The sequence below is a fragment of the Tympanuchus pallidicinctus genome, unplaced genomic scaffold (genome assembly GCF_026119805.1).
Source record: "Tympanuchus pallidicinctus isolate F22 unplaced genomic scaffold, pur_lepc_1.0 scaffold9, whole genome shotgun sequence".
Taxonomy (NCBI): domain Eukaryota; kingdom Metazoa; phylum Chordata; class Aves; order Galliformes; family Phasianidae; genus Tympanuchus; species Tympanuchus pallidicinctus.
The window spans coordinates 7,330,633-7,350,089 of record NW_026294813.1 but is presented as its reverse complement, the minus strand read 5'-3'; the positions used below and the strand labels follow the sequence as shown (position 1 = coordinate 7,350,089).

General features: G+C 43.1%; 1 protein-coding gene and 1 long non-coding RNA gene across 6 annotated transcripts in view; one reads left to right on the top strand and one right to left on the bottom strand.

Moving 5' to 3' along the window:
* The window catches only part of ARL15 (ADP ribosylation factor like GTPase 15), a 231,155-nt gene that overhangs the window by 209,191 nt on the left and 2,507 nt on the right, over positions 1-19,457 (bottom strand). For 2 of the 5 annotated variants that reach the window (XM_052670238.1, XM_052670239.1), the window contains exon 1: positions 12,839-13,207. The exons of 1 other annotated variant lie outside the window; for it this stretch is intronic. Coding sequence is in view for 1 of the 4 variants with exons in the window: in XM_052670236.1 (XP_052526196.1) it covers positions 12,839-12,850 (12 nt within the window). In the remaining 3 variants the exon portion in view is untranslated. Of the gene's footprint in view, positions 1-12,838; positions 13,229-19,457 lie in introns of those variants that run through there. 2 more of the 5 variants (XM_052670236.1, XM_052670233.1) reach the window with 2 other exon arrangements.
* On the top strand, positions 13,354-15,487 carry LOC128074422 (uncharacterized). Its single transcript, XR_008203193.1, has 2 exons — positions 13,354-13,446; positions 13,581-15,487. It is a non-coding gene; the product is annotated as an uncharacterized LOC128074422 (long non-coding RNA).

Genomic DNA, 19,457 nt, shown 5'->3' with positions numbered 1-19,457 from the left:
TAGCCATTTCACATTTTCTTAATCATGAATTTATTTAGCATCTCTTATGAACAGAGTAAAAAAAATTACATGGCATTTTTCTATAGCTAGAACTATTACATTTAAATTTTAAGTAAGTAATATTTCACTGAACTGTCTGAAAGTCAAAACATTCAGCATGAAAACCTCAAATCAAATCTCAACATCGCGGTTGATTTTCTTTTCTGTGTTTTAATGTTATTACTCTATTGTTATTACTCTAATGTTATTACTGATGAAAGAATGCTGCTTCCAAAAATCATTTAAAAATTAAAACATTTTTCAACTTTCAGACGAAACATCAATTTCTACCACTCCCACTCTGAGTTACCCACTAGAGGGAAAAAACAAACAAACAAAAAAAAACAGCAGAAAAATAGTAGAACTGACTTTGAGAAATCCTTTTATACGCCGTATAGGGGAATGAACAGTACCCATACTACTCCTCACAGCATCGGCCTACCTCACTGCACAGAATCCAGCCTGTGATTCATTACAGAATCACAGAATGGTTTGGGTCAGAAGGGACCTGACAGATCAACGAGTCCCAGGCCCCTGCCATGGGCAGAGCTGCCACCCACCAGCTCAGGCTGCCCAGGGCCCCATCCAACCCAACCCTGGACACCACTGGCGAGAAGAGACATCCAAGCTTTTCCAAGCAGCCTGTGCCAGGGCCTCACCGCCCTCTGAGTAAAGGATTTTCTCCTGACATCTACTTTCAATCTCCCTTCTTTTAAGTTTGAAGGCACTCCCCTTCGTTTTATCACTATTAGACTGTGTAAAAAGTCAGCCTCCCTCCTGTACATCAGGAAGGGCAGAATAAGGCCTCCCCGGAGCCTTCTCTTCGAGCTGAATAAGCCCAGCTCCTTCAGCCTTTCTTTGTAGAGGTGCTCCAGCCTTCTGATCATCATCACAGCCCTACTCTGGACCACCTTCAACATCTCCACATCTGTCTTGCACTGGAGGCCCCTGGCCTGGATGCAGTACTGCAGATGGGGCCTCACGAGAGCAGAGCACAGAGCGACAATCCCCTCCTTCTCCCTGCTGGCCACCTCTCCGCTGATGCAGCCCATGACAGCATCGGCCATCTGGGCTTCAAGTGCACACTGCTGGCTCACGTCAGAATCTCAAAAGTCCTTCACAGCACAGCTGCTCTCAAGAAGTTTTTCTCCCCAGCTGTACACAGTCTGGAACAGTCCCAGCTCAAGAGCAGTACCCTGCATTTGTTGCACTAGGTTCTTGCGAACAACTCATCAAGCTTGTCCAGCTTCCCAATTTTAACCTGAGTCTGTAGCAATTTAAGCCACTACCATATACAAAGGATGGGTCAGATACATTGATTTCTACATTCAGTGTCATGACAGACTCTATCTTGATGGAAGACTCATCATTACCTGAGAGCTACTCCAAAAGTAATGCCTCCTATTTTATGATGTCAGCCCACAACATCAGAGGCAGATAGTGGCGGTAAGGCAGTAGAGTCTGAACCTTCCCACCACTATTCCACTGCATTTTATTGCTATGCAATAGATGGCAGCAGAGGAGCAGTCTGACAAAATGGTGTCACACATGGAAGTGCATATGGAACAAAGACACACATCACCAAACTCCCTCATGCAGAAAAAATGGCAGCCACTGACATTCATTGATGCTTGGTGAATGTTCATGGAGACCAAACAGTCAACGTGAGCACATGGAAGCTGTGAGTGGTGCATTTCAGCAATGACAACAGTGGGCCTCCTCTGCTGGTGCAGATTTTTATGAGCATGGCAGACAGGTTCTTGTTCATCACTGCACAGCTAACAATGGTGACTATGTTCAGAAATATTGTTTTGTAGATAAGAATTTGCTCTACCAAATAGTGCTATTGCACTATTGTATCTGTTGTAGTTTTCATGAAAATAAATAGGAGGCATTTCTTTTGGAGAGATTTATGTGTGTAAAGCAGGCGAATCCTTCTGGTTGCAAAGGAAGTAAATGCGCAGCAGCACATTTCCTCTGCTACTGTCATGCACTGTACCATTGAACTTTTACTCTATTAATTATTAAATGAATCCCTTCCCCAAGCCTCCAATATAATTGTAGTCTTTCACCACTTTGGTTTTGCAGTTCATTTTGCATTATACAATTGGAAACAAAACAATCGTTGGATAACTTTCATTTCATTTACTTACAGTTTATTGTTGCTTTCTGAAAGGATTTTACATGGTAAGCATGAAAATAAAAGAAAAAAATTAAAAACATAACTAAAATATTAAAAAGAAAGATACCTTATTTGATACAATTCTACAAAGAGTTAGTCAGAACAGATGTCATTTAACATATCTAAAGTGAGAAAACAAGTCTTCAGGTTAAGTATGTCAAGTGTAACAAACATACATTTCTCAATATCCACCCTTCTGCTTAGGCAAAGGGTCATCTCACAAACATGAAATTATTTCTGCAGCTGACACATAAACCCGTAACTAAAGGAACAGATACACATTATCTCAAAACTGTTACTTCAATCATACGTTGCAGAAGTGTGACTATTCATAATGACTTTGAAACACGTCCACCTTGCAGTTGTACAATCGTTAATCCACAAGCATTCCATCCATTTTTTCCCCTCACTCAGTTATCAGATTAAGCATCAATACAAAATAATTTCCGTATTTGCTGCTGTAAAACAACACAGCTCTGATACAGGACACACTGTATTCTGCACCTGCACAAATTCACAGATTTAATATCTGAATCTTCACCAAAAATAAATGAAGTTCCTATCCATGTTAACAAAAGAGCAAACAAAGAATTAGAGCATGTTCTGCAACTGGTCACCTGAGGCTTTCATCACCAGGTTAAAAGCAGTCATGGCACTGTCTTGGTGAGACAAGCAGGGGACTCTAATCGGCTTCTTGGAAAGGAAACAAATACCAGACAGCTAAAATCACAGGAGCTGCCATCCTCATTCTACCAACTAACAGAAACATTAAGATTGACATCAGCTTCATTTGCCACAATCCTTAACAAGATACAGCACTTAGTTCCAAAATTGCAAAACCAGAAAGCAATGTGAGAAGAGGACAGTGGTTTTATTCATGTTTGTGATACCTTTGTTTAGTTTAATAAAGATTTAGATGTTCAATAAAGATATACAAATATATGATCAACCCTAGCAATAATGTGGGACTAATGGACCTCCCTGGAAAAGGCTCCTCCTCTTTAATTTTTCAGTGCATAAAAAACATGAAAACCAACAACACAACTGCAATCAATATACAGATTGTAAGGTACCTATCTGCAAGCAGCTTTACATAAATAAATTGTCAGAGCTTACATATTTTAAAGAACGTGTAGATTAAAAAAAAAGGGCATGCAGCTATGCTGCAGTACATGTGGTAGGAACTCAGACTACAACTGCTGTTTGTTAAGCTTGTCTGCTGAACTCCCAGCAGTAACCTGAAAGCTTATCTTTCTGCACAAGATGACACAGGCCTTCAGCATATTTAATTAATCACATTTCTAGATTAAAATTCCAAACTTTCTAATACAGTTCTTAGGGATAAACAACACCTTTTATTTTATTTTCTCCTGTACTTATGCATTATTAGATTTTTAGAATACCAATTTTTTTCTATGCAATCATTAGATAAATTTATCTGAGCCTAGAGCCTAGAAGAAATCTGATGCTGATGGAAAACCAGTGATGTGTGAATAGGGCAGGTGCCAAGAACTCTCCTGTCATCATAAAATGTAATCAAATGGATGCACTAGAGAACAATGCTCTCCCCTCTTTTAGGTAATATTCTCACTAGAACAGTTTTCCACTACTGCTTCCAGGATGCAATGATAGTGAAAGACACAGATTAGCCAACACACAATTAATAGCTGTAAGAACAGCACAGATATTTCTCAAGAATCCTGGACCTTCTTCCCAGTCTTGCTGAAACCTGAAATTATATAAGTTTCTAAGTAGGAATAAAGCACTGAGAGAAGAGATCACTCACTAGCACACATCATCACTTTGCACTCCATACAGGCAGTTTCAGGTTCACTCATGCTAACCTTGCAGGCCCTATATATCAGTCATAAATTGGTTAAGATACAAATGTTGCAAGCCCAACAGCCTCTGGTCCTATACGGAGGCAGCACCTCCCAGCAGGAGGAATCCCTTAGCTACAGGTCTCTGGAGCATATACACAGTTTTCATAAAACCCACTGAACATGTCTCATCTCCTGTGCAGTCAGTACAATTCTGCTTACCGTGGGGAGGACTGGTGGCCAATAGTCAGAATATATCTATTTTCCTTGAGCGACTTCCTATTCCAGATCTAGATCCCTCAGTGCCTCAGAGGAGGCATGGAGCTGTTTAGCACACAGTAAGCACCAAAAACCATCTTTCAGTGATACATCTTTCTCAGGTTTGAGCACTAATAACTTCAGGATCAACCATCACAGATGAACCTCGTGTTGAACATTCCCTAACAGATCTGTCTTCCAAGAAACTATATGAAATCCACTCATTTAGGTCTATCGCGACCACACAAACGGGGCTCAGAATTCAATCATACTCGCAGGAAAAAACAATTATAACTGTCATCAAATTCTTGTATCAAGAGAAACAATTTACTGCCTACTGATCCTCTCTTTATGATTTCAGCAACAGCCCTAATAGTGGTGTCACACAGACCTCTTTCAACAGAAGCATTTGTTTTCCTTTGATTACCCTGCCATCTTCTCTTTATCTTCTTCAGTGTTACAAAATTCTGAAATGGAGCAACAAGAAACAGAGTAATTCAGACAAAAGTAAACTCTGCATTTAAGCAGTGTCAAAATTAAGTTTTCTTTCCTATTCTTTCTTAAGACTCAATAACTTATTGACAGCTGTTGGAGTTGGAATGACATTTTAAAAAAGATCCTCTTTCCTCTACCTGAACACCATTGTTACTTTAGGGCCTACCCATGTATCTGTATTCTCAGCTACAAAACACTGTTTTTCAACACAGCCACCTCTGTCAGCTATGCGTTTTTGACCGTGATGAGCAGAGGCCCACATGCCATGCTCGTAAAAATCTGCATGGCCAGTCAGAATTGTCTTTCACATCACTGTTGCCACTGCTGAACTGCCTCCCTGTACTCACATCCACCGTCTGGTGTCCACAAATGTTCAGCAAGCATCAGTGCATGTCAGTGGGTGCCATTTTTTCCACATGGAGGACTTCAGTGATACACCTTTGCTCTGTATGCACTTCCATGTCAGACACCACTTTGCCAGACTGCCCCTCTGCTGCCATCTGTCCCACGGCAACGACGCGGAACGGGATGTCGGCGGGAAGGTTCAACCTCTACTGCTGCACCACCAACATCTGCCTCTGACGTTGTGGGCCTACACCATTATACAGGAGGCATTACTTTTGGTGCAGTCCTCATAAACTTGATAACCTTCTGGATGTTTTTTTGCCCTTATCATTTTTAATACGAAGACTTTTCCTTAAAATGAATCCTATACTGTGTAGTATATTCCTATCTGAAACTGAAGATAACACTTGTGTGAACAGCTGTATTGACTTCAGTGTCTTTTTTCATCACTGAAGTTAAGCATGAGTTTTGAGAAGGCTGTGCAATCTTCTTAGCACGATCTTGTTGCTTTGTTGGGGACTTTTTAATGTTTTTTTTAAAAAGCACTTTTTTTTTATTCTTTGTACATTTGCTAGCTGTACTGAACAGTTTTATCTCTGTTATGCATGCACAGATGGGTTCTGACTAAATGGAACTTAATTTACAAGTTTTATGTGAGCAGACCTTGAAGCGACTTCAGAATTTCTTGTTTCTGCATGTTCTTAACTGAAGGTCTAGATAGTTAGAGTTCAAGCAGTCCTGCTTCTTTTGGTGTGGTCAGCAACATATACCAAACTGGTGCTTTGAACAATAGCAGATTTAAAAAATGAAAAATAAAAAATTGTTTCTGAGCAACTTTACTTTCCTTGTTCATGGGGGTGGATAGTAACAGGACAAGGGGGAATGGTTTTAAATTGAGACAGGGGAGGTTGAGGTTAGATATTAGGAACAAGTTTTTTACTTAGAGGGTGGTGACGCACTGAACAGGTTGCCCAAGGAAGTTGTGGATGGCCCATCCTTGGAGGCATTCAAGGCCAGGCTGGATGTGGCTCTGGGCAGCCTGGTCTGGTGGCTGGTGACCCTGCCCATAGCAGGGGGTTGAAACTAGACAATCGTGATCCTTTTCAACCCAGGCCATTCTATGACTCTATACTTGTAAGTCCACCTTGAGATCTTCCCTTTTACTTAATTGGACCCGGAACAGACTTGATTTGCAAAATGGTGAGATCAGCTGGTTGTGATCCATCCTGTATTTCTGGTGTATTTCAGATCTGCTCTGACCGCTGCTGTTGCCTGTTATTTGATAGTTACAGGCCTTGAAAAACATTCTTTTATATTCTACAAATGGCATGATGTAATTGTCTGCTGGAAGATTTGAGTGCTTTTTCCACTGAGAATTCATCAGCTGTGTAGCTGCTGTTCCTTTTCTTGAGAAAGGAAGAAGGGGAAGATGTTCATTTGGGTGCTCGCAGCTTTTTGTTCTTAGCACATACAGCTGTTGCACCTGTCACCTACTGCATGAGCAACAAAAGTCTATGGCACCTTTAGCTCTTAATGCATGCTAAACTCCCCTCTCATCATAACAATTTTTGTCTTCTGTCACATCATTATCAGTATTATTGGGTTGTCTGTTGGCTCATTCATCAGATAATCATTACTGAAATTACTCTCAGTGTAGTGCACATTGGCTTAGATGTTAGGGTCTCATCCCTACTTCAGTTTGGAAAGCTGGTTAGGCACAAGTATGAGGGGTCTGTCTGATAATTCTTTCAGAATTAAGGTACAGCTTAATGCAGAATAGATGTCAACTTATATATGAAAGATCAACTAATGTACAGGGTGCACACAGCTGTCTTGGTTTTAGGATCGGATTCGGACTTTTGACTTTACTCATCCCTGCTTTATGTGGGTTTGCGTTGCAGAATGATCACATGAACTTGAGGTTTTTTTCAGGTGAAACCAGGTTGGAAGATGTGCTCAAGTTGTTTTAAGTCTGCAGGACCAGGTCAGAACTAGTCTGAACTAAAATGCCAGATGTATGTAGTGTAAATGTGTTGTCTTCAGTTCAGTGCCCTTGCTAGGCAGTACTGCTTGCTGTTGTATACGTAGCTGGGGCCACTGAGTCTGGAAGTGGGATGATTGCTCCTTCTAATTATTTTCTGCATCAACAAAGCTGAGTAGATAGAAGCCCCAAACAAGTTTTGGAGCTCATAACCCAAAACAGTTGTTTTGGCTAGGTTTCTGTTGGTGTTTCAGCTCTACAAGGCATAGCATTCAAATCTAAATTATCTGGGAGTGGTGAATGGAATTCATGCTGGAAGAAAGCTTCCTCTGAATGAGCATGCTTCTGATTTGGGTAAGTTTGGGAATTCAAGAACCTGATCTGGCTGAAGACCTGGAAGAAGTGCTGTAAAAGAATAAATGTTTCTTCTTGGTATTGATAACAGCTTTTGCTGAATTGAAAATGTTCTCAGCCACATAAATACGAGTAATAAAAATATCAGTGACATAGCTGAGCAGAAATCAAGTGACTGAAGACAGATGAGCGAGCAGAAGAGATGCACAATTTCTTTGCAGATAATGATAGAAGTGTTGTATTATCTCAGCCTGCGATAGGAAGCATTACCGAATTCTCCACATAAACTTTTGTTTCAAGAGTTGCTATTGGGAAGGCTGAAATTTGACACAGCTACCTTGGGAACACAGAAGAATTAATGTGATTATTATCCCAATTACGAGACTGAAATAACAGAAGTATTGCAGCTCTAGAAATTTCATTCTGTTTAGAATGAAACACACTGAAGAAGCAAGCGAATTAGAACATATAAAATCAAATTACTTTACCATCTTGCATGTTCCGTGATGAGGATTGAATTAGAGTGGTAGATGATATTACGTCAAAGAATGTGTTCCAGTTGCTGAAAATGTGCTTGTCTCTTTGTTACAAATAGCCCTACCTTTTCCTTGTGAGTTATTCCGAAGGCTCAATATGGGTTGGACCCAATGTTACTCTGCAGAATGCTGCTCCTAAGCTCTTAAGTTAGAGCTCCTGGTTAGAGGCAGCATGGTGATTATTTTAACAAAAAGTCATAAATAAAAGCTTTCATGAAGTGAGAAAGTCTATATTTAGTAAGGACAGAATATTCTTCCTCATATTCCATGCTGATTAGCAATTTTGGCTTGCCATCAGTATTATCAGCTCCTGTTTTTAAATACTGCCAGCTTGTGATGCTGCTTCTGTGAAAGCCTGAATTCTGAAGTTTTGTGATTACGTGAGCATATTGGCCTTCCATTAGCAAAGGAAATATTTTTAGTTTCAGACTTAAAAGCATGAATATGGATCCTTATAACTCTCAAATAAGGAGAGAATACCTTTGGTACTTGCGCTTGTTTTGTTTTTGACTCACTATTTTGGGTTATGTTGGTTTAGCCTTTTTTCCAATTAGTGTGCATCAAAACTTTCTGAAGTGCAAACTTGCAGAGTAAGACTTGCAGTCTTACTATCTCTGGGGACCATACCAATACCAATAGGGTATTCAGTATTATAATTGAACAAGCAATTTGCTCATTTCACACTGAAGCTCCTCAGGATACAGAAATTTTCTTTTGGCTGTCTGGTCATCTGGTAAAGTGACTGTACTGATACCTGGCATGAGGATGTAAGTATCTTCCTGCTAGCTGAGAAAGAGGCATGAACCAGGAAGGTTAGCTGACTAGTAGTCTTATATTTAGACCCAGTCTCACCCTGTGGCTTTGCATATGAGGACAAGCAGTGGGAAGACCACGTGTCTTTGTGCAGTACTTTGCTTTTTATGCTTTTAGTGGAGCAATGGAAGAACTACTTATTCATAGGACTTTATTTACTTTTAGCATGGGAGAGTTTGAGGAAGAAAGGTGGTATCCACGAGTCACCAGGAATTTTTAATATGGGGGAGGCTAGTTTGCAAATCTTTCTTGGTTTCTGTTTTATTTTCTTTTTTTCATTTTTTTTTTCTTTTTTCCCCCTGGCTGCAACTTGGAGACTTTTGATTGAAGAAGCATCTGTTTTCCACATTCTTACTAGCAACTACTGTCTAGTCTTCCATTATTTGATTTCATATGTAACACAGATGCAAGACTTTGAAGCAATTAAGAATGAAGTGATCTTTCAGCACCCTGTCAATAACGAGTCTCATAAATGAAAATTGATAGTGATATCCTGGCAGTGAAGGAGAGGAGAAAGGAGAGGCTACAAGGGAATTTCATGTTTGTTTGGTTGTATTAGTTGCATGTGCTTTGGATTGTCCATTGCATAGACAAATTTTAAGAGTTCATATTGAAACAGAGATAAAAAAAAAAAGTCACTCTGTTCCTATTTCTGTTGATGAAGGCTGCACCAAAAGTAATGCCTCCTGTATGATGGTGTAGGCCCACAACGTCAGAGGCAGATGTTGGTGGTGCAGCAGTAGAGGTTGAACCTTCCCACCAACATCCCGTTCCGCGTCGTTGCCGTGGGACAGATGGCAGCAGAGGGGCAGTCTGGCAAAGTGGTGTCTGACATGGAAGTGCATACAGAGCAAAGGTGTATCACTGAAGTCCTCCATGTGGAAAAAATGGCACCCACTGACATGCACTGATGCTTGCTGAACATTTGTGGACACCAGACGGTGGATGTGAGTACAGGGAGGCAGTTCAGCAGTGGCAACAGTGATGTGAAAGACAATTCTGACTGGCCATGCAGATTTTTACGAGCATGGCATGTGGGCCTCTGCTCATCACGGTCAAAAACGCATAGCTGACAGAGGTGGCTGTGTTGAAAAACAGTGTTTTGTAGCTGAGAATTGAGCTCTCTCAAGTAGTGTTATTGTGCTCTTCTTTTCTGTTACAGCAACTTACACATCTTACAAACTCTCAGGGCAAGATAAAAACTTTCCCCCACCTCCGTTCACACCAATTCAAATTGCTACATCATCCTCTAAAGCAGCTCTTAAAGGCTCATCACAGATCAGGCTGATACATGCAATTGTTTAGTGTAAGATCATTATCTAATGCAGAGGATGCCACTAAAGAACTGTATTGTGAAAGTCTGCTCATCAGCTTAAGATCTGCACTACCCATGAAAACTGAAGCACTGCCACTATTTCCCCATAGGGTCTCTAAGCAAACACAGCAAGCGTGGTTACAAGCCATACTTTTCACAAGATGCATCATGACATAATGCCATAAATTAAGCATAGTCTACAGAACATAGGCCAGCCAACACAAGACTGTGTATGCACTGTAATTCTTCCGGACACAGAGCAGCAAGAATGAAGTAGAAGATGGTTGCAGACACACTACAGGATTACATAGTCACAAAACCATAGCTGCTGTATACTGATGCAGCTGCATTCACATAGGATGTTTTAAAGGAGTTCACCTTTAAATGAGCGAAGCTGGTTTTTCTTCTGAAAGCTGGACTTGGCTCATCTATGCCTATTAAAATAAGAACACAAAAAATACCACTCCTAACACTGTGATTAGATCGATAAAAAAAATAAAACGAGCACTTCTATCAGCTACTATAGACTGCTCCATTACAATGCAAAGCCAAACCAGGCACAGCAGAAGATGCTCACCTAATACCAGTACTTCATCCATTCAGTGCTTCTTGGAAGCAGTTCCTTAAAGAACAAATCCTCCACTAGAGCGGCCTCATCCTGAGACACCAGGAGCATCCTACATTAGTAAGGGAAGTGACAGCTGCGGGCAAACTCCATGCTGAGAGGGCGCAACCCCAAAGCCCATGCTGCAGCAACTCTGACCTCAGCTGTCCCAGCCTTCTTCTGCTGAGCTCCCTGTCTGGCCAACCAAACTGTCTTCCTGCACATAGAAAGAGCAGCTCTCTGCTCCGCTGGGTGCTCCTCAGCATAAGCAGAGAGAGCCTCTAAGGCTTCAACATGTTAGTTCTTCCCATTGCATGCACAACAGACGTTCTGTACAGCAGCTGAAGCCCACACAGGTCAAAGACACCAACATGAATGCCTAAAGCTCGATAACTCAAAACTTTAACACACTTTTACTTTCATGAAAGTAACCAGGATATGTAGGTTCCACACCTAAAGGTTAGTGTCCTTGCTGCAACTGCAGGTCTTGCATGAAAAGTGGGCCCATCAGAGCAACAGGTATTCTGTAGGAGCCCTATGGGCCCCCAGGGTCGCAAAGAACTGTGTTCCTCACTCACTCCACCATATCCTTCTGTCAGAGTAGAATCTCCTAAGTGCCCGCACCTTCTGCATATCACAAACTTTCCATTTACTACCATTAACAGAGAAAGGAAGGAGGACCAATCTCCTACAGTTGGTGAAAATGAGAACTGGAAAGAAAAGACCTCTGCACAACTGCATGAGAAATACTGCTAAACAGGTTGTTTTCTTTCCAAGTAGTACACATCACAAGAATGAAAGCCTTCCAGATTTCTTTTCTGTTCTGATTTACAACTGCGTGGATGGCAGCAAGCATGGAGTTGCAGCAAGCATGCCAAAGATGTAAGGGAGTCCTCCTGCTCCAGAAGAAGTGATGTTAACCCTGGCCACAGTTGGTGGCCTGCTAGCAGCTCGCTTGAGCTGTCATTCCCAATGTTTTACTTCTTTTTATAAAAAAAGCTGATTTTGTAGCAACTCCTACATTTGTAGCAAAGCCCCTACATCTCACACGGCACTACAAGATATATCAGGCCTGGGGTAAGTCTTACCCCACAGACATTCCCTAATACAACAGAAGCATGAAACAAGGACTGCATGAAGGCTCAGACCACAGTTATGCTGCATTTTCTTATTTACTTATTTAACTAAGAGGTAGCACTAAAAAAGCCCGCAAAACAGCAAGGAAAAGAAAATGGAAGAGGTCAAACAGGATAAAAAGAGTAAGGGAAAAAATGCAGAGATACTCAGAACCTGCCTCCCTCCAGTGAACAAAATGCACTCCCCATGACTAAGTCTTATTAAAGATAAGGTTTTGAGGTAGCTGGGCATCCACTCAGCAGGTGGCAGCCACAAAGATTAACATAAGCGCTGCAAACAGTACACTACAGCCAGTTCCATCTGGACATAAGTTATAAAGGAAAAATCCAAGGAACAGGACCAAGCCCAAAAGGAGCTGCAAGGCTGCCCTTGGTGCACAGAGTTTATTATCAGTGTTTCATTAACCAGGTTCTTAAAGAGCAGCCTGCCTGCCAGGCAGGGCTCACCTTCAGCTCTGCTACACACACTCAGGAAGGAAAGCACAGAGAAGCTGTCGGTGCAACAGAACATCCCTGAGCAATTCTAAGCTACAACGGCTCATCATCAAGGAAGGGAAAGCACACGGCCCTGCCGGCGCGGGGCAGCCCTGGGCGCGCACCTCACCCGCCACTCCCCGCACCCGGCGCGGGGCCGTCCCGGCGCGCGGCGCCCCGCTGTCCGCAGGTGCAGCGCTGGCGGGAGGCCGCCGCCCCTCGCTGCGACCCCGCCGGCGTTGAGCCCGATAGGATCTCGGCGGCCGGTAAGGCCAATCTTCATTAAGGAGCCATAAACGCCGCTGTGCCCGCGGTGACAATTTAGCCCATTCAAGCGTGCCCCGCGCCCGTGCATTTAGTAGCGCAGCCGCGGCCCGGGTCACGGCGTTAGCGATGTAATAGCGGCCAAATGAGCGGCCGGCTGCACGCCCCGGCGGACGCGCCCACCCCGCGGGCAGGCCGCACTCCGCGGGCGGGGGGACCTACCAGGTAATCCATGTACCGCCGAGGAGCTCCGCGGAGCCGCCCGCCCGCTGACAGCGCGCCCCTGTGCCGGGGAACGGCGCTTCCTGCCCGCCGGGAAGGAAGGGCGCGAGGGGGTTCGGCTAAAGCCGCCAGGTACGGAGCCGGGGGGGCTCTGCTGCCGGCGCCCCGAGAGCGGGGGGAGGCTGTGGGGGCGCCGGCGCTGCACGGCGGCGCTGTCACAGCCGCTGCTCCTGCGCGCGCGGAGGGCTCGGTAGGAGGGAAGGAAACGAGAGGGAGGGAGGGAGGGCGCACAGCGGCGGCGCAACCAACCCCAGCCCCGCGCCCGCAGCGCCCCGCCGCTCGGCAGCAGCGGCCGGAGCCCCCGCCCCGCGCGACGTCGCGATCAGCTGATCGCACACGTGGGGGCGCCGCAGGAAGCTCTTAAAGGCGTAGGCACGGGGCGGAGGCTTGGCGCTGCCGGGAGGGCGGGGGGGGGGCGTGCCGTGCCGTGCCGTGCCGTGCCGTGCCGTGCCGTGCCGTGCCAGGACAGGACCGTGCCAGGACCATGCCTTGCTGTTGCCGCCGTTAGGGGTGCGGGAGGTTTTTGCGGGACGGCCTGATTGCCGCAAGTGCAGGTGGCACCTCTTAGCGTTCTCTGTCATCTTGCTCCCCGGCTGAGAGTTGTCTGCTCGAGACTCCTGCGGCGCAGGAAGGCGTGCGGGCTCGGACGCCTCGTGTCGCTCTGACTTTACTTTCTCTTCAGAGGCGTAGGCGTAGGCGCGGAGCCAAACGCAGCAGAGGTGGCAGAGAAGGCAGCGCTCTGCGGGCTCGGCACGGCGCGACAGCCTCGTTCCGCTCAGCGCAGGAGCAGTTTTAATCGCTTCGAAATGGCAAACCCACGTGTCCATACCTCTTGTAGGTAAACACCCGAGCCCCGGATGTCAAACACAACCGCGCTCCAGAGAGCGCAAGGCCACGTGGGGAAGGAGCGCCTGCTGTACTCGCAGCCTTCGGCTGATGCTTGGAAGTGAGCTCTGAGTTCACTGAACGGCCGCTGTGTCCTGCTTGTTCCACAGAGAATGGCGGGGCAGATGGTGGCCTCCAGCCTGGCGCGCTAGCATTCCGATGTCAGGGCAGCGGGCACCGCGCTGCCTCACACCGCAGTGCTCCGCTGCACGTGCAGCACAGTGAGGTGCCAGCTCCTGGCTGCCCGCTGGAGTGGGGTATGGCTGCATCTTGTGGTCAGCTGAGACTTTGGAGCATACGACTGTAGTGATGTTAACAGCACAGCCAAGACCACCGGTCTCGATAAGGCACAGAGCTGTTAGCTATCTTTGAAAAGAACTGTGTGTGAGGCTGAAGGCTTAGTACTGAGTAGTACTAGTGAAAGCAAGATACCTCATCTTAGGGCCACCTGGAAACAGGACTGCAGGCCCCTGCAAACTTTAGCATTGAAGACTTGTACCCTTGTTTTCTTTGTGCTTCTAGTGTCAGGCAGCAGTGGAGCAGGTGCCATGCGAATCAGATGTCTTTCTTTGGCACTGCCACTCCTGATGCTGTAGTCTGCTCCCACCGGGAGGGGGGTGGTGCAGCGTGAAGGACCTTTCAACCTCTCTGAGCTAATGTGGTACTGAGTAAAGAGTAATCAAGCTTGCAAATAATTACTTATTCCCAATGAGAACAAACAGGAGTTTTGTTATTAACTTCCAGAAACAAGCTTTTCTAGCGGGGCCAAAACAGCTCAACTGCATTCAACAGAATCTGCCAGTATACATGCTTTTGATAAAAATTGATGTATGCAGGTAAGAAATTGACCATAAAGCATTATTTTCCCTACCACTTGCAGCAACTTTAATATCCTATAATGGAATCTGAACATCGGACCTGTAGGCTTTTCCACAACTCTTTAGCACCAGCAAGTAACATTTGTTTCTGCAGAGAAACAGACAGTGACTTCTGATATGACTGCGGAATGGGAAATTGAAAGACTATTGGATAAAATGATTTAGAAAATAAAAAGTGTAATAAAATGCACTGCAGAAGCAGATAGCAAGGAAAGGGGAATGAATGAATAAATGAGGATTCAAGAGCAATCAGGAATGCATGTTTATAAGGATATTAGTGAGTAGATGGCCTAGATTTAGTAACGAGTGGAGGAGGAGGTCAGCAATTTCTGCTCTGATTTCTTGTGATGTTGCAACATCACAAGAAAGGTTCAGTCACAACATTCAGTTAGCATCAATGTATTGATAAGGTGTTTCACCCTGTCCTGCTCAAAAGGCAGGGAGGCCTTGTTAATAAGTAATTCACTTTCTGATAGTGTTTGATGTGGAAAAAAAAAAAAGATTCTTTGCATTTCTTTAAGCTATCTGCTCATTTTAGCATTTTAATACCTGGAGAGTGGAAGAAGGGATACAGGTCTGGCCCTTACTGCTATTCACTGCTCTGAGTGTTTTCCTTATAGTCATGGCCACTACTGGGAACTTTCTGCTGATCACAAGATGACCTTTTGACAGTGGGAACTACAGGCTGAACAGAGGTAGCTGGAGGAGGCCCCTCAATAGCATTACAAAATCAAACTGTATCTATCCTTTGTCACTGCATTTTTTTGTTTGTTTGTTTTGTTTTGTTTTGTGTCAAATAAATTTTTTGTGTGTTTTCCCTTTAAAACCCTTTCTTCCTCAGTAATATGTCACTTCTGAGAACTGTCACTTTAGGACCCAACTATATATGACTAGAGGAGAACCTAAAGGAGAACAGAAGGAACAAGTAGAGACTTTCTGAAGTGCTGCTTATGCTAGTAGAGGAATGTGCAATGACTGGGAGTTCTTTCTTCTAGAGCTGTTTGAGAGGAAAATAGAATCTGTATTAAGGCAGTTGCCACAAAGAATGTAGTAGTGGGTAAAGAAAGTGTTTGGCTTATGTTGCAGCATGTGAAATTTAGGTCAGACACTGGAAAACACTTCAACAGTAGGGATGTTTGGGCACTGAGAGACATATCTACTAGAAATTGTAGAATTCTTGTGAGTGAGGCTTACATAAATATTTGAGTGTTTTAATAAGCACTGATTTTGATCTGGTGAGAGTGAAGTACAAGACCTTTTTGTCTTGTACAATTCTGATATCTCAAATTTGACTATGAAGATGCAATACATTTATACACAAAGAAAAATATTTACTTCCTAATGACTATTTTATATGTGCAGTTTTCCTTCTAGCTTACAAGCAACTGTACATGAGCTGAACAGAACATCAGCTTATAAAATCAGAAGCATTATCATGTATACACTGCAAATCCTGGAGATCTGATGAAAACAAGCCAAGCCTGAGCTTATGTTAGTCATTCTCTTTAGTGTAAACAAACAAGTGCTCTGGCCATTGTGCAGGTTTACAGCATGTTCATTTTATGACTTAAAGAGAAGAATAATATTAAACAATAGAACATAAGTGAAATTCTGTCTTTTTTTTTTTTTTTTTGCCTATGCAGTAATCATTGTTGCTGAGGTATTTCTAGTGAGTCCCGTAGGACATATTTCATCTAGGAAGATGTTGAGTTTTGTAACAGAGTCGTAGAATGGTTTGGGTTGGAAAGAACCTTTAAGATCACCTAGTTCTAACCCCCTGCTATAGGCAGGGACCTCCTACTGGACCAGGCTGCTCAAAACTCCATCCAGCCTGGCACTGAACAACTCCAGGGAGGGGGTGTTATATAATAAACTCAGTGTTAGCTATCTTCATGATGAGGCTTGTCAGAAAGAAATAACATGGCAGGGTAGAAGTTACCTTGATTTACCATGATTTATGGTTTTTTGTTGTTGTTGTTTTGGGTTTTTGTTGTTGTTTTTTTTTGTTTTCATGGTGCAAAAGATCATAGGGCAGATTGCAAGAACTAGTCGCCCCTCCCCCCCCCCCCCCCCCAAAAAAAAAAAAAAGAGTAATCTTCTTCACAGGAGTACAAGTGTATTTGGTTAAACCCTGTAACAGACTGTATTCCCAGAAAGGCTGCACAACATAAATAAATAAATAAATAGATCAAGGACTGTAATTAGGGTTTGTCCCTGTGAAGTGCTGAGCACAACATTTATTTGTCAGTGCAATTCAGTGAGTTTGAACTTCTTAACCTGGGATTGCCATGTGCCAAAATCAAGGAGTTATAGCACTAGCAATTGGCGAACTCTAAACACAGAAATGTCATAAAAGTGATTGGATCACTAATATGAGGGTGGCTCTGAAAGTAACGCCTCCTGTTTCATGGTGTTGGCCTACAACATCAGAAGCAGATGTTGGTGGTATGACAGTAAGGGCTAAACCTTCCCACCAGTACCCCAGCACATTTTGTTGCTGTGTGACAGATGGCAGTACAGGGGCAGCCTGATAGAATGGTGTCTGACATGGAAGTGCGTATGAAGCAAAGGTGTGTCACTGAATTCCTCCATGCTGAAAAGAAGTGTGTCCACTGACATTCATCAACACTTCCTGTACATCTGTGGAAAGCAAAGTGGATGTGAGCACAAAGAGGCAATGGGCAGTGTGTTTCAGCAGTGACAACAGCAGCTAAATAATGCCTGGCTTTCTGAGATGAACACGGCATTTGGACTTTTTGCAACATCAGTTTTCATGAGGATTGCAGTTCTGAATAAGGTGTGCAATATATTTTTCCAGTACAAATATTATCTACAGAGCATACAAATATTTATATCTTATGCTGGAACTGTTTTGCTGTTTTACTGGATAAATCAATTGAAATAATGCAGTGACACCATGATCTTTGCTCAAATATTATCTGTGGCTTTTGCCTTTGATTTTGACAACATGAAGAGAACTTAGTTATCTTCAAGGCCAGAACTAACATTGTGTTCCATATTTATCTCTAGCATCGCTTGAGAAAAAGTATTGCGAGTCTCAGACTAGCACATGGACTGGTTTGGAATCTAATTCTTAAGACCTTCCATCTTCCCATTTCATCTTAGCAAATTCATGTTTCTCAGACCTCCTCAAACCAAAGTCTTGTGAAGGTGTAAAAGACAATGCATCCTGATCTATATGATAGATCTGCAGGTCTGCCAGCCTGAAGGAGTGCAGTTCTTTAGCTAAAGCTGTGCAAGGACTTGGAACATAGATCTGACTGTTGCTAGTATCAGTCTTCTTCACTATAAAAGAGCAAGATTAAGGACATGTATGAATTGGTGAGAAGAAATATGAAGTGTTAAAGCAATTGACTGAACAAGCAGTTCAGAAGCAAAATGAATTGCATTTTGCTTATGACCCTGTATTTCAAACTTACATTCAACGTGTTGACCCACCTTGTATATTTTAGTTTTGCATCTTCCTTATGTTGCAGATACTGTATTAGGTGTCTGGCGTCGAGATTGGGATGTGACATCAGGAGTAGGCATTAACGAGGCGATGTCGGGGTGTGACGCGGCAGGACCTCCCCTGCTCTGTGATGGATGTATGACACATGCTTTACGGGCGTAGACGAAGCACATAGGGTATATAAGCTAGAGCTCACTGGTAATAAACGCCATTTTGCTGTTCACCATATTGGTGTGAATGTCCAGTGATCTGGCCCTGGCCCTATCATGGCCAGTATCATAGATCCTTAACACTGCATCCTTATGAATTGCATGTTTGAGAAAAACCAACGTGCCTATGAACTCATACAACTTAATTTTTTATGCAGTCAAAATATAGCATTTATTGAGGATGTGCTCAGCCAAGTTTATGTCTATCAATGGAAATGACCATTTCATCTCTCCTCAGAAATAATGAACATAGTATACAAAGTTGTGGATGTTTCTATATTTTAGCTTGCTCTCTGGGGAGACTTAAATGTAAGCAAGAGGTAATTTGTTGATATGTATCTCTATGGAAGAAATGAAGACTGAGCTAATGTATGTAACATATGTTAGAAGAGAAATTATGGCATAGTAATACTTATGTTAGAGTTTGAACTCCAGTTACCACTTCATACAAGAATAATGCTTTCATTTTGTAATTCATGTTAACTAATTGAAGCTTTGCAGGCATGTGAAAACAAGTCATGATTAAACCTGCAGTTTGCTGTGTAGTGTATCCTTAGAAGCTCTTGTGTTTCTTTAAAGCATATCCTGGGGTACTACTGATTAAACTGTTTAAATGCTTTGTAGTATTTCTACTATTAATTAAAGTATGCAATTGATACCTAAGCATGCCCATCAGCATACAGCTGAAACAGGATTGAAAAGCAATATCAGAGCATAAGAATCTGGAAACAAATCTTAGCTGTAGATTTGAGGCCCACAGGAAGTAACAAGCCTTGAATTCTATCAGTCCAGAAGGAGAATCCTGCACTGATCAGATTTGTTTACAAAAAGGATTATAACTCAAATACTTTTAGCAGACAAGGAAAGTGGAAAAGGTTATATCAACTGCATGACATTTGAGAGAATTTCCATTTAGCACAAAAGTACAAGGAAAGTAGTATAAGGAAATATGGGCCAACGTACTAATTTCTGAGGAGGGGGAAAAATGAAGAACAACCATAAACCAACCAAAAAAACATGTAGTGTGAAAAAATTAGATACTGTGAATTAAAATCAGCAAGATACTTAGAAAGTCTTGGAAATCGTTTAGCTCCAAATGATTTGTCTCAATTGCA